The sequence below is a fragment of the Chaetodon auriga genome, chromosome 3, assembly GCF_051107435.1.
Source record: "Chaetodon auriga isolate fChaAug3 chromosome 3, fChaAug3.hap1, whole genome shotgun sequence".
Classification (NCBI taxonomy): domain Eukaryota; kingdom Metazoa; phylum Chordata; class Actinopteri; order Chaetodontiformes; family Chaetodontidae; genus Chaetodon; species Chaetodon auriga.
In genome coordinates, this window is record NC_135076.1 from 7340482 (window position 1) to 7355783 (window position 15302).

Consider the following 15302-nt stretch of genomic DNA (forward strand, 5'->3'; position numbering starts at 1 on the left):
AGCTAATGACAGTGGAGCAGGGGGGCTAAGTCTTCGAGGGCTAGTGATATTATATTACGAAGTACTGTCACTGCAGAAGGATGGGATGTTGATTAATCATTAAACCAAAAGATGGGACTAGTGACGTGCAGCTTGGTATGTGTGTAAAAGAGGAAGATCTGACATGACATCATCTAGCATGTTTCAAATTGAATGCATCATGGAGGACTCAGACAAGTGTGGATAAAAATGGATGAAAGTGCACTGAGAAGCCCAAGATGATGCTACGCAGGCATCTGCTGCTGTCATCCCTCTAAAGAGGGCCATGGATGTGTATAAGGCTCTTGTGGAGTGCGTCTTCTGCACTGTAGGCTTGTGTGATAGCATCACAGAGTCAGTGAGACAGATGCTGTTTTGACAAAGCCATGTCTTGTGTTTGCACTCTGTAATGAATGAACAGTTGCTATGTCTGCCTGTGTCACCAGGCAGAGCCAGTGAGATGCTTCTTCCACCTTGTTTCTGTGAGGCAGGGGGAAGAACCCCTTGAAAAAAAATAACTCTGGACCCAGATGAGCTTGTTAGGACTTTTTGGTATAAATTAGGGATTTGGCTAAAGTTGCTGCACTCCTGTCCTCACTAATAGAGAGACAGGATGATGAGACTGACAGTGTACATAGATCACTCACTCTCTTAGCTGACGTCAGCGCTAGGAGGGGCACTGTGAAATGATTGCTCGTTCATTACCGCCATGGGAAGGCTGTCTCGAAAGAGCCATGGTGCTGGAAAGACATAGCAGCATGAGCATTCAGCCCCTTGTGTTTGGACCCTGTTTGTGAAACAGGTCAGAGCAGGAGGACGTGACCGGACTGTGTCTGCCATACTGTGTGTGTATGTGTGTGGTGGCAAGCCTATGTTATGTGTGGGGAGCATTTCTGTGTGAAAGAAGCTGCAAAATGTTCAGTAGGAGCATAAGCGACCTGGCTGAGAGGAAACTGTTTTTTAAGGAAAAGACGTTGGCCCTCAAAAGGCCTGTTGCTTTTCCTTTGCTCGGCTGGATTGAGACACATATGCCCTACATCCCATTATTGCCACTGATATTGCCGTTATTTTTGAGGTGGCTCGACGGGCCAGGTGCACGTTGGCCACTGGTTGTTGTCAGGGAAGCATGGTGCCTGCTGAGCCACAGCTGGCTGGAACAGCTGGTGCCAGAGCAGATGCATGTGGAGGTACATAGGGAAGCACTTAGAATATGTAGTTACCAAAATTGGGCCTTCATCAAGACCACAAAAAGACACAAAACAGAGAGTGGAAAAGGACCAGAAATGGAACAATATTGTCATCCCTTACATTATGGGAGTGTCTGAAAAACTCAGAAGGCTTTTTCAACAAATAGCACATCCCTATGCACTTTACGTCCAGTAACACTCTGAGGCAGAAGATTGTTCGCCCCAAGGACAAAACACCCAGGCACAAGTAAAGTGATGCAGTGTCCATTGCAGAGAAGAATGTACAGACTTTTACAGTAAAACATTTTTCTGTGTCTTTGTGGACTCTGGTTAAAGGCTTGTACCTGGAAACTGGTGCTTTCAGTTTTCCAGGCTCAGAAAATGTTACCTCTCTGAGGGCCAGAGCTCTGTGAAGCAAGGCCAGAGTGGGGGACATTTTACAGATGGCTCCTGGTGGTAAACGTCCTCAGACTTGTTGTCAAGTCGTGGAAAACTCGATTGGCAGCCTGCGTATGGCTGACAGACTGATATGGAGAAGGAGAGTGCCGCTACTGTGATGGTGAAGACTGGATATTGGGAGCCCCATCCTTGTCCCAGTGGGGAAATGGGAAATCTGGGAAGACAGTTCAAGATGGAGGGAGCTGCGCCATCTGACTCCTGCCTGTCATCTGGGTCCCTTTCCAGGATCTGTAAAGTCGCAGTTGAAGATTAGGCGGTGGTGTCCAGAAGGACACCATCTACCTGGTGCGCCATGATAGCACCCATTCGCTGCTGGAGCTCCTCTGCAGGTGTACAGAATACTGACAGTCAGCCTGTAAAGTTAGTGGTAGCCCAGTGTGCTCAGCACGAAGCATGCCTCACAGTGTGGGTGAAGGTCTGCTGGCAGGATGTAGCTGGTTTGACAGATGAGGCGCAAGCAAACTTCTTCAATACCTGTTAACTCCCCTTTTTTTCATGGTAGTCCTCCCATTGAAATATTGTCGCATAAATTTTCTGAATTTTTAAGGATTGGCTTTTATGATGACAGGAGGTTGAACTGCCTATTTGATGGTTTGTTACATTCCCCTCCAGTAAAGCAGGTGGTAGTATGCAGAACATAAGCTGTAACGTCTAGTAAGTAGCCATTGACTCAAACAGTGGACAGTGGAAACGGTGGTAGACGCCCCAAAAATTCCCTTGTTATCAAATCCCAATGTTGACAGGTGTGACTTCTTCATCATTACTTCTGTTCTTCACTTATTGACTGCTTGACACTGAAGAAAATTTAGGAGCAGAGCTCAGGTGCTATATCGTGGTGTTATATACTGTACACGATGACCTGAGAGAGGTAAGTGTACAGTGGTATATAGAAAATCTATTTATAGCCACAGCTCTTACAGGGCAAAGCCTACATGAAATAGAATAGAGCTTTTGTGAATGGGAGTGCTGGGAGTGAACCAATAAGTTGTGGGCCATAAAATCAAAACAATTAGCTCAAAGACATTACAAAGACATCATGTTTCTGGTGGATTGAAGTACAATATCTTTATTTGATTGACTCTGAAGATGAGGCTGCTGGCTGAAAAAACAATGAGCTAAAAAGAGGCTTAACAGCTCTGTAGAGCTGACCACTGTCTGTGGGTTCATTACTCCGGCCGGCCCCTTTCACCTCAAAGAAGCTTTACAGGCAACCAACAGGACAGGGTAAACACAGCATACTAGCTGTAACTACAGGGACGTTTGCACTTGTAATTCTCTTAGCTGGTTCCAAACTTCAGAGTGAGAGTGAGAGGTTCTAAGGTTTCTACTTCATTATCCCAAATATTTTATCCACTTCAGAGCTATCTTGAAAGCTAATGATTTGACGTGCAATGCTTGCTTCAGACCCAGTTTGCACGTCACGCCTGAACAGAAGCTGATCGAGTGACACGTTTGCATTTGGTCAATCACATTACTATTTTTATAGACTGCTGTGTTAATGTTACTTTCAGATGGAATTACTTTATGTGCTCCGATGCTTGTAGTCCATTAATTTAGTTTTATTGCAGCTAAATTAGATTCACTTACCCCCTCTGGCAAGGAAGCACAATGTGCATAAAAATAACTTATACCCCTAAACATTTGTTCTCAAAATATTCAGCTCAAGTACACTGTAGGTAGGCCACATGAATGTCAATAACCTTCAAAACTCCTTCATGTTTCAGACATTTATTGTGATATGAACTGAATTACTCTCTTTTCATTTGAGTTCTTCTAAAAGTCACAGGCTGCCTCTGCCAGACTAGGACATGTCTCACCGCCTACTTTAAGTTTCTGAGGGAATGCTTTCTCTGAGGATGTGGCATTGAGATGATGATAATATTGTCACCTTCACCCACCACATTCTGTGCAGACAGCGCACTTTCATTTTCATCTTTTAGCATTATGTTTTAGTGCCACTATTAAGGCATTATGAGTTTGCATGAGTGTTTTCTTTCCGCTGGAGAAAAGGCTGCGACTCTCTGGGTCACTTTGGGAATTGTGTCTGATTGCAGCTTGTGTGGTGAACTATGAAGTACATTTTCAAAGAGCTGTACAGATTGCTCTGTGGGGAACTGCAGCTAGGACTAAGCTGAGGAGAAACAACACAATGGTGAACAATAAAAGCAAAGCACCACATGCTGATTGCAGAAATATTTTGACTGTCAAATCACAAAGCGTCTGTCTCTTAGGAGGGAAATTCTGCTACTTGAAGAGTTGTAAGTCCATTCTTTTAAAGAAAAAAGATGACCCACTCTTATTTGAGATCTACACATATTTGTTACATGGAAAAGTAGCCATAAATTAAAGATAGTTTAGATTCTCTCAGTGTTTTGAGATGTATAACTAATAATACTAATCATATTCAGAGTAAAATCTGCTTTGAGGCAAAGAGAGATTTGATTGCTTACCTGCTAGCTTTCAAACATGAATTATCACTCTTTGGAATTAAATTAGTTGTTACATTTTCAGCATTTGAACTGAAATGATCATGGTTTTTTTTGTTTGTTTGTTTTATAGTAAATATTACAATGCTACGCCAACCTAGAGTGATGATAAATCTTAAATCTAAGGTTAGCAGGCCCACCCACAGTGCCTCTCTCTGCGTGTTGCATGAGACCTGAAGATGTGACCTAAACTTCCGTGAGGGAATTTAACCTTTTCCAATTGAGGTGTGTGTATGTGGTTAACTCACAGCCAGGTCACTGTCTTGCTTCCCGTGACCAGCTCACTTGGGCCAGGTGTGTTATGATTTTGATGTTTAAAGGACCCAAAAGGCCACATGCTGACAGACAGGAGACAAGTAACAATCAATAGTTTTAATGAGTATTCAGAGAATGTGCAAAAAGATGAATCCATATGAATCACAGAGCTTGGAGAAGACTGAGGAGGAACATGTCAGATGAATGTCCAATTCTCTCAGAGGAAGCAGACAGACAGGGCATGGACAAAGACAGGCGAGGTTTAGGCATCTGACCACAGAAAAAAAACAGGAAAAAAACAGGAAAAAAAAAATACTAAAGGTAATCGTCTTGGTCTCAGTCACTATCATGCAGGCAGACTGACGATTCAAAGTATACTGGGTGGAACACCGGAGCTAATATACTGTGGCAGCAGGTGAGTCTTGATTGTCTGATTGAGAGCAGCTGTACTCAGGAGGAGAGGACGCTGGACCCAACCTGCCAGCCACGCCCCGCAGAGATATATACACACATAGGACAGACAGCGGAGAGACAGACAGGAGACAAAAGAAAAGGGAAAGACAAAGACACAATGGGAAAAAAGGAGGGGAAACTATCTTATAAGTCTTATAAATGCCTGCTCAGTGTAAAAAGCAAGGTAGGGCCCAAATCACCAGTGAGTTTATGTGGCAATGCAGCAAAAAGAGAGTGCAAGAAAAATACTGTGCACCTTCCTGATATATCATTCTAAAGGAGAGTTAAAGCAGCTCTGAATATTTTGATCTAATTGTCCCGGCTCACACTCAGGGATGGGTAGAATAACGCACATGTCTAGTACTAATCTGTGATGTTATGATGAAGTGACATTAATTCATCTTGGAGTGGTCATAATCCCAACTGCAATGTTAATGTTGCTTTCATAAATTGTATCCACAAGTGCTGCTTTTTTTCATTATTTACACTGACTGCTTACACTACTTATTTGAGAAAGGTGTCACTCTTAAATCCAAAGAGAATTATCACCAGTGTTGCATCATTATTTCCATCCATGTTTAGTAGCTTGCGGTCTTCTTCGTCCTTGTCTTTGCTGGCACCTTACTGCAATTCTTGGCACATTACAGCCCCCTGTAGATCAGTGGAATAGAGTCAAATCATTAGCAGGTAGATGTAATAGATCTAAACAGAAAGATACAAAAACAGTTTCATAGTGCTACTAGAGGTCAAAAACTCTGCAGGGAGGTTCTTATTAACATAAACATAAAGAGAATCTTCATGTTAACAAGAAGGGCCTGCTAATTTCTTGATTTTCACTTTGGGAAAACATACATTTGAACAGATCAGAGTGACACAAACATTTAAGCACCTGCAAACTGTTTGAATGTCTGTTATTAAATTATTTTGTTTTTAAAAAGTAGCTTCCAGTGCAAATGTGAGTGGAGTGAAGCCAACGCATTCTTGGAACATAATGCTTGCTTTCACTGCAGCCTAAAACACATTTTCTCATTAAGTGCCACCACAGGTGTGTTAGCCTCTCAATATTGAGGTGTAGTGGGGCATCAGATTTGATTGCTCCTTGGCCTGGAGTGGAGCTGCACATTGGAATTTCAAGTGAATTTTGGATTAGTTTTACTTAAGATTAGATCTGGAAGGGCACTGTTTTTCCTCATTGTTTTGATTTTTAATATTATGTGTTTAAATTATGATACATTCAATAATATTGTCATGTTACAGTATTTCTCTCTTTTTCAATCTTGCACCCTTGGAAATGAAACCTAGTACGATCAGTTCATTACAAATCTATTCACATATTAAAGCTGTCTTCATCAGCATTTGCTTTGAATGAAAGGTCTGTTCATTTGAATTAAAGGGGTGAGTGCATATTGGCTGTAAAGCTGGAGTGTTCTGATTTCTGTTCTCATCTCAAGGCCAAGCTCTCACCCCTCAGCGCAGACAGAAACACCACATCATTTAGTCATGTCCCAAATATCAGAGAGCTGCCATCAGCAAGCTTCTGTGTGAGCGTCAGATGATCCATATGAGAGGTTGGAGATGGGCTTTATCACCAAAGCAGCAAAAAGTCAAAGAAAATCTTATCTTTTAAATTCTTTGTGGCACAAAACATGGTTGCTTTTAAAATAAATGAATCTGCAGACACTCTAAATGGAAGTCTTTTGCTTTAGTTACCACCAACGCTGAGTTAAATGCCCCATTAACCACCTATATGTCCCATTTTTAAGATCTGGTCTTGACATTTTTCATTTTTCTTCTGTTTTGAGAGATGGATTATGATGGCTGCCAAAGCATGAAGAATTTCAATTCAAGCCAACCTCGCTGTTCCCACTTGGACCTGTCATTTAATGAAAACATCACATTTTTGGTGTGAATCCATATAAAAGTGTTGGCTTTCGCTGAGTTACATGGAGCCATAGAGCAAAACATTCCACACAGACGCCACTTTTGATTGTGGTACGGCATGGATCATTTCAAACCAAATCACGATGCAGGAAAATAACGACAAAGTAAAACAACAGACCATGTGGTGCATGATGGGGCATATGCTCTGTTACATTAAATGTTGGAAGTAGGAAATTCCCGCTGGTAGAGTGCAATTACAGTATTAGTATGCTACAGCGGTTCAGCTCAGATATGAGAACGGAATTAACCGCAACTCTGGTGCTTATGAGATATGATTAAACCATTAAAAATATGTGTTTTCCATGCAATAGCTAATGTTATTAGTTGTGGTTAGTTGTTAGTATGACAGTGTCAGCTGAATAGCACAGTGTTTTTCCAAAGTGCAGCTTTCATTCAGCCTTCCATCAGTCCAAAGTCTCTTGCGTGGACTGAGGCACATTACAATGTTATTACTAACGTTATATTCCAGATTTATAGGTCAGTAATTTATCTCACATGTTTTAGTTTTTACAGGGATTACTAAAACTCAAAGAACATTTTTAAGAAACATGTTAGAGTTTCTCTTTGTAGATGCTTTTTATGCTGATTTAATGTCACTTAACGCAATCTTTGAAAACCTGCCGTTGGAAAATCTTTCGAAATCTACTTGTAAGCCGATCTGTCCTTTCATTCCAAATCCTTGGCAGGAAGGAGATTTGCATTTTTCCGACACTTCTGGCAGTCATTGCTGTCTAAACGTGTGATGGAGAATACTCGGGGCAAGTTGAGTCTCTGAAACTGCATTCCCACATTGACTGCTTTCATCATAACAAATGGTTAAACATCAGGGAGGAGTGAGAGAATGGCTGCGTGTGGAGCAGTCAGGGATGCATACTGTACGCATATAGCACATAGCACTTGAGGGACCAGGAGTGTGATGCTTTTATTTCACGGCTTGGAGTAAGACATAAACCCCCGCAAATTACAACAGACTACAAACCAGTGGGAGAACCACCTGAGATAACGGGCTTTGATACGTTTTGTCTTCTCCACTGCCTCCAGCAGCCATCCATCAGCACACATCCAAAAGAGATCTATCAGGTTCAGAGCCCAGAATTTCCCTTCCTGTTTTGACAGAGCATTTTATGCATTGCTGCATTTCTTAGAAATAACCAAGGGTGATCAGTTGTAGCTTAAATCAGACACACAGGCGCAGAAGTACCAGACATACAGTAAATGCTCTGTAAACTGCTGTCATATTTTGTCATTTGAAGGTCTCATTGGATTGATGTCCAAAGGAAAAAAATCAGATTAAACGATACAGGTAAAGCTCATTTTACATGGGAAACACCAGCTACCAGTTCTTTTTTCTGAAATGAGTTTGGTTAGGCTGGCTGACCTCTTACCAAGCTATCCTAGAAAACTACTGCAATGTTTCACTCAAGAAATCTTTTTTGTTCTTTCTTATGGAATATGCTTTCAGAAATGTATGCTTAAAGTTTTCAATTTTATAAATGAGGGGAATAGCTCCTTATGATATTCACCAACACTGAATTTAGCATTTTTTCCAAGATGAAATGGGTTTGAATGCAGCTGTCTAAATTGTTGCATTTGCGCTTAATGTCTAGGTTTTTATGACTTGGTTTCTATGTTCAAATAACTAAATATATGTTAAATATGTAGCAGCATAAACACTGCTGTGCTGTGTTTTGTCTTCAACAGTCTGTGGCTGAGCTGCTCTCCTTTTCAACAGCTGGCCTCTACAGTGCATTTTGGTGTGAGTAATGAGAATGTGTGAATGTTAAAAAGTATTACCCAACGAGTTCTGATGCTGGCAAAATGTGCGATTTGCTCTGAAGCTAATTATCAATAGCAAAGAATTGTTCATGTACTTGCCAGTTAAAATGACAGATATCATGGGGAGCATGTCACATCAGCTGTTCATAATTGGTGTTAATTTTGTGACAAACTTGATAACCTGCCCAAATTAAACTGATCCTTTGTCAGTTTGGTGTGGTCTCTCATGCCTTGTCCACACGTACACACATATTTTTCCTACCCATATACATTTTTTCCATAACAGTCAGAGGGAAAGTCTATTTAGTTCTTAAAAAAATATCCACACAACATGCGATGGTTTTTGCCACAGTAGGATTCATACATTTGTGATCGGGTCTTGTCCAAAACCAGCAATGTTAGCAGCAGAATTGGTGTCATGGGATTGTTGGATGATGTAGCAGTGACCTCCATAGTGCATTCTGAAACCACTGTTCCTCAATGGAGTGGAAGACTAACTGTACATATATGTGTAAACGTGTAAAAAGTCATGTTAGCCTTTTTGCAGACTTAGCATCAGCACTATTTTGGCCATGTCTGCCATTGCACAAAATCGGCAGACAAAGATCAGGACTTCGATCCTGGAGAGTCTCACTAAATAGCGCTTTGCTTCGGGTTTTTCCTAACAGCAGATGTGTTCAGTTTTCATAAAGTCAATAGTCAATGACAGTTTACCTACAATGACAGTAATATCAATTTCAAATGAGTTGAATACATAAATTTTACCACTGTATATATACTTAAATTATATGGTATACGTGTGCTTCAACATTGTTAATGACAAATGGGCCTTTTTCAGAGCAGACATTATGACTTGTCATAGTAGAAAAAGCCCAGGTGTTTCTGATAACATTAACAATGTTCTATTCAAGAGTCATGGCAGTGACAGTGAGCCAGAATGTACAATATCGGGACCCTGACAGAGCAGGTATTAAATGGAGTTCAGCCATTGTTAATTTATCATTTTCCCCTGTGCTTTTCCTACTGTGACATAGCAGAGTGTTGTCTGTGGAAAAGGTCAATTCTCATCATTGTGTAATAGTTGAATATCAGTTTTCTAGTTCCTTGGTTTTAACAGTCAGAAACTTTTTCACATAGTCTTTTGTATGCCAAACTGAATTTGGATTACTTCCTTTTTTTAAGTTTAGCTATGTTCACTTGTTTTACATTTCAGCGAATGGACATATTTAATTCTTAATTATGAAAACGAAATTATGATAATTACAACAACATATAATTATAGTTTCTCAATATCCTACATGTTCTCACCTAAAATCAGTATTACATTAACATCCGTTTTTTGTATCTGGAAATATCTTGTTAATGACGCAGCTAACAGTGAATGAGCTGGTGCTCTGACAACAGCTCCAACAGCAACATTTGACACGTCCAAGCAGAAAAAGCAGTTAGCAATGAATCAAGTTCCAGGACCTCAGTGTTCTGGATGTTGACTCACTGTCACACCCAAATGTAATGGCCTCTATACATTTAAAAGGTCTATTCAGTAATAAACACCTGAATGAAAAGCACCATCTATAGACCACACATAAAAATGTATTTTATTTAGTGTATTAACAAATTGTTTTATACATTTTATAGACAGTGTTTTTTGTAACTTTTGTTTCACAAACAACAGCATTATAAAAATAAAAGCACATGTAACATATATTGTGATCGTGGTGTCATTTTTTTTCTCCGCAAATCTGAAGTAATACAGCATTTATTTATTCAGTTTGTTTATTTTGTTCATTTTTTTCAATCTTTTCTTACAAAAATGTGTAGCAGAGTTTAAAAACAGAGTGAGTTTATTGTTGTATGGAGAGCTAAAAGCAATGAGGTTCCCATCATGTATATCCCAGGTTAAAAGGTGGGTGGGGGGCATGGTAGTAAAACAAGTATTCATGTTTATTCAGAAAATAAACATGACGAAAAAAGTACTAACAAAAACACATGCTGGTCTTGAAATGCCTATATTTTGTGAGATGATTACATTGCTTGGGTAATATTTCATCAGCAAAAGCTTTTGTTTACGTATGTGTGTGACTCAAATTTGTGCAACTTACAAACGTCAGCACATTGACAACATATCAGTGGTGGTAGAGTTTTAAATGTATCTTATTAACTGACAAAGTTATTATTTTCATCAGGAGAGAGAAAAAAAAAAGCTATGAGGCAAGTATGGTGAAATCCTCCTTGATTCTACAATGTTGTACAAATTTATACGAAAAGCTGACATGAGAATCTCAAATGCACTCTTGAGATTCATGATGACAATGAAAATGTCCCCCAAATGTCCCTTGCACGGCTTCAGAATTGCTCTTAACCATCATCAGGCCTGTGTGATAACTGCTCTGCCATCTGTGCACCTGGCCGCCTGCCCACTTATTAGCTACACAATTTGGTTGTTTCGTATTCCATCGAGTTGGGCTGCTTGGCACTGAAAGTCTGCAGAGCTGTCTGGATCCTGGCAACGTCAGTGGTGGACAGTTTGAGCCGGTGCCGCAGCAGACAGGAGAAGAGGTCCAAAGGCTGAGCTCCGGGCGGGGAAAGCCTGTTGACCCGATCCCGGATCTCCAGCAGCTGCAGCAGGGCTGAGTCCTGCGATCCCTGAGTATATGGGTAGTCCAGCTGTAAAATCAAGTCTTGGATCGCTTCCGGGTCAAAGTGCATACTATAACCATATACCTGGATGCTGTTGATCTTCATGTAGCCTAGATTCCGTCCCGGTTCCAGGTACTCCAAGGGTTCATAATATACAGTTCCGTTCCCATTACTTGAGGGCCCTCTGATACGGCTCCGTAGGTAAAAGTGGACTGTCTCAAAAAATGTTTTCCACTTATTGCCCAAAGACAAAGTCCAGTTATAACAGTCATAGGGAAGGTCTAATTTAGTCCTCTCCCAGTCTGGGTAGTTATTCTGGTCTATGGGCATGATCCAACTCTCCGAGTGGCTCCCACCAAATGGATTGATATAGACAGACAGCATGGGGTCCAGAGTGCTGTTCTTGGTAAGGCAGATCTGAAGAGACATCCCCAGGAGCATGTGGACATGGTTTGACTTGTATTTATTACTCTTCAGCGTCAGCAGCATCCTCTTCCTCCATGACGGGTCGAACCAGTTATTCAGCCTGACGTCGTTGCTCACGAAGATCCCGTGGATGCTGATGCGGTTGTCACGTTTCTGCAGAAGGTATCGTAGCTCCAGGTCCTGCAGGTCCGTCTCGAAGCCGATGTAGTGGTCAGTGGAGTCTGGCACTTCGTTGCGGCACGCACCCTGGCTCAGCATGTAACCCTGGTTGCAGGTGGCACAACGGGAGCGGTTCTCGTAGGAGCACGAGGCACAGGAGGTGCCCTCTCCCACTGTGCAAGGGATCACAGCCTGGCAGGGCGGGTGCTCGTAAGGGCAGGAGCAGCTCCTGGTCTCCTCCAGGAAGGAACCAATGTGATTGTTCTCACTGCAGTACATGATGGAGAGGATGTAGTTCAGCCAGTAGCTCAAGGGCCTGCAACAGAGACAGAGGAGCATGTAAGATTACTGTAGATAATAATACATCGATATAATAAAATTACATAATTAAGAATTAAATATGTCCATTACTTGCAACATATAAATTGGAGGGAAATGATTTGTCATATGGGGAATGGCTGCGCAATGGAAATACAAGAAATAGATCAAATAGACTGTATGGGACAAAATATGAGATATCAAAGTTAAAGACCCAGTGAAATAAAAATGTATTTTTCAGTTTTTTTGCTCCTTTGTCCCTGTTTTAAATGTTCGCTTTTCTCAAGCATGAATATGACAATATAAAAAACAAAAAAAACAAAACATTTTTGAGTATCTATATCAAAATCCCTTTCTTTTCTCTTTCTGCAGAAACATGAAAATATCTTTGATGACACATCCTGCACTCACCATTTACATAAATCTATCAAATGTCATTCAGGGTGAACAACTAAACCCTCCCGTGATAGAAAATCACACTAGATTGTTGGCTCGTGGGTCGTGGTGTCAAACAGAGGGATACCATGGGTTTGAGACACGTCAGTGGCAAAAAAACAAAAACAAAACATGGCTGTTGTCTAAAGTTTCAAACACCGTGGGCGTTGGCAGCATTGGTGAAGGTCAACAGTCCTCCACGGTTCTGGATCGCTTCATATCCTCCAGAGACAACCGCCGCGCTAAGCAAGGCCCACGGTTAAGCTTTCCATCCAAATCCTTGAACGTTTTGATCAGATCCTTCTAGATCTGGCTGGAGAAATATTTGTTTCTGAAGTATGTCACAGTACAGACAACAAAAATCCTGAGTTAGAAATGTTAGTTTACCACCAAAAGGTGAGCTAATTCGCTTCAGCAGGTGACGCAATGGTACAATAAGCTAACAGCAAATATCTTAAATCAGAATATGTGTTTTTCCAACACAGTCATCCACTTTAGACCATTGAGAGGACCACAGACAGCCATGGACATGTCTCACATACAACCACCATTAATGCTCCAACCAACCGTCCTGATAAAGAAAATCTATATTCTTTAAGAACACTGTTTCATAAACCTCATAGCAGAATATCTCATTTTTAAAAGGGTGCTTTTAATACATGATTCAGTCCATAGTAATTTAGAGTCAGTGACTAGGACTATATAAGTAACAATTGCCAAATGTTTTATTTATTCGAAGACACAAACTCTAATGGTAAATCAAAATTCCTGAGATTGTTTGTGAAAAAGAGAGCAGATGGACCGCATGACAAGAATATAATGTCGTAAATCAGTCTTACACTTTCTTTGTTCCACATCTGTCACACTTCTGAATCCTCTCTTGTTCTCTAGCGGAGTTAGCAGCTCTGTTATTGTGGCCGTGTGCAGCTGCTAAATTAATTTAGGGGAAACAATGGTGCATGTATAAGTAATTTACATTCAAAAGCATATTTCTGAACGGAAAAAATAACATTTGTCCAAACAGTTGTTTGGCTAAATAATAGCTGAGCAGCATAGTGTGTGCAGCACTGCGAATTTTAACTTTAACGATGAATATTAGATCAAAGTCTGTTGAATATTCCAGCATTTCAAAATAAATGTCTACCTCAGTCTGTTTAGCGGGGCCATTTCCCATTTCCATACAGGAACAAACACTATGGCAGTGTTTGTTGCTCACCAAATGAGACAGAATGATAAATACTGAATGTATGTGCAACTTCCGCCAAAGAAGAATAGATGAAAGACCGAACTGAAGAAGATGGATACTTTGCATATGAATCCCTCTCATTTGAAAACTGCTACATATTCAGTGCAGGAAAGTCTATGTACTTTTGAGAAAGTCTGTTAGAACTATGTTCATCTTTGTTTGATCTGACACAACACATTTCAAAGCACTGTGCTTTGATTAAACATTATAACGAGACATTTTTAGATTTTAGGTAATTTGGACTCTTGGAAGTTAACGTGATAATATCAAACTAGCGGTGTTTGATGAGAATGGTAAAATCACGTCCACACAGTTAAGTTTTTCAAGGCTGTTGCCCATTGTACTTCAGCCTTCAATGCCTTTATGTTGTCAGACTCCACATAAACGTAAATGTGAGTTCTTCCTGCTTTTGTAAGCAGTATGAACATGGAGGAAATGCTGCTTTTCGTTCTACCCTAATGAAGTAAACATGTACACCTAAATTTGAAGGAAAAAAAAATAGAGCCAGTCTAAAACTGTGACAGATTGTGTGTCTTTTGTTGTTGGTGGTGGTGTTGTTGTGATGATTATGTCTTATGCATGAAATAGGTAAAAAAAAAAAACAAACATGTGGAGCCAAAGCCTATAAAAATGTTAAAAACTGTGGCGTTTGTCCATGGTAAATCAGTTTTAACACAAGAGCTTTGAACCAGCAGGTCACTCTAATACAATATTCCCACGTCACAGCGAGCGTACAGTATCACTGTGTGTAGCAGAGTGTGACGTGGAGGAAAAAGACATGTTCGCAAATCATCAAATTGAAAATCTGGTGACATTTACTCAAAAGACAGTGGATGTGATATGACAGGAGTCACAGCACATAGCTTCTCTTTACTCATCAGAGTCAGCTGTGCATGGCTCACCTCCAGAGCGGAGGCTGTGCGCCGCAAGAAACAGGAAGCTGTCCCGCCTTCGTGAAGCGCACTGTGTCAGCAGGACATGTAGACTGTCATGGCAATGCAGTGTGCAGTGCGGGCCAATGAGGAGCTGGGTGTTCAGTCTGCAATCTGTTCACTGTCTGTCAGCTCATTCCATACAGATCAATCCCACACAAAAACTTTCTCCCTCTGCCACAGATTCAATTGTCACTAGTGAGCAAAACTTCCCTCTCCACTGAAGATAACACGACATTTTTTCCATCAAAAGCGATATTTATTTACTCAGTGAACCACAAAAAACATCATCAGCTGTTTTTTTTTTTTTTTGCGGCTCCATCGCCGCTACTCTGACACCTTGTATTCTCAGGCTGTGCTGCTCAAAACCGGGAAAAAAAAAAAAAAAAAAACATACTGTCCTTATCTTCAAAGACTCTACTAAGCTACAATAGAAAGTCCAAAATGGATTTGCAGCATTGAGTGACAAAGCATATGATATTTTTGTGTTTGCCTTTTCTTCGTCTGACAAAGACCACGATGCTTCACTATGTGAATAATGGCTGCAGAGATGAATGAATATTTCTTTTAT

General features: G+C 40.7%; 1 protein-coding gene across 2 annotated transcripts in view; it reads right to left on the minus strand.

The window, feature by feature from the left end:
- Positions 1-10154: 10154 nt before the first annotated feature.
- The window catches only part of brinp3a.1 (bone morphogenetic protein/retinoic acid inducible neural-specific 3a, tandem duplicate 1), a 46279-nt gene continuing 41131 nt past the window's right edge, over positions 10155-15302 (minus strand). For both annotated transcript variants that reach the window (XM_076727009.1, XM_076727010.1), the window contains exon 8: positions 10155-12116. In XM_076727009.1, coding sequence (XP_076583124.1) covers positions 11000-12116 — 1117 coding nt within the window. In that variant the 3' untranslated portion in view covers positions 10155-10999. The remainder of the gene's footprint in view (positions 12117-15302) is intronic.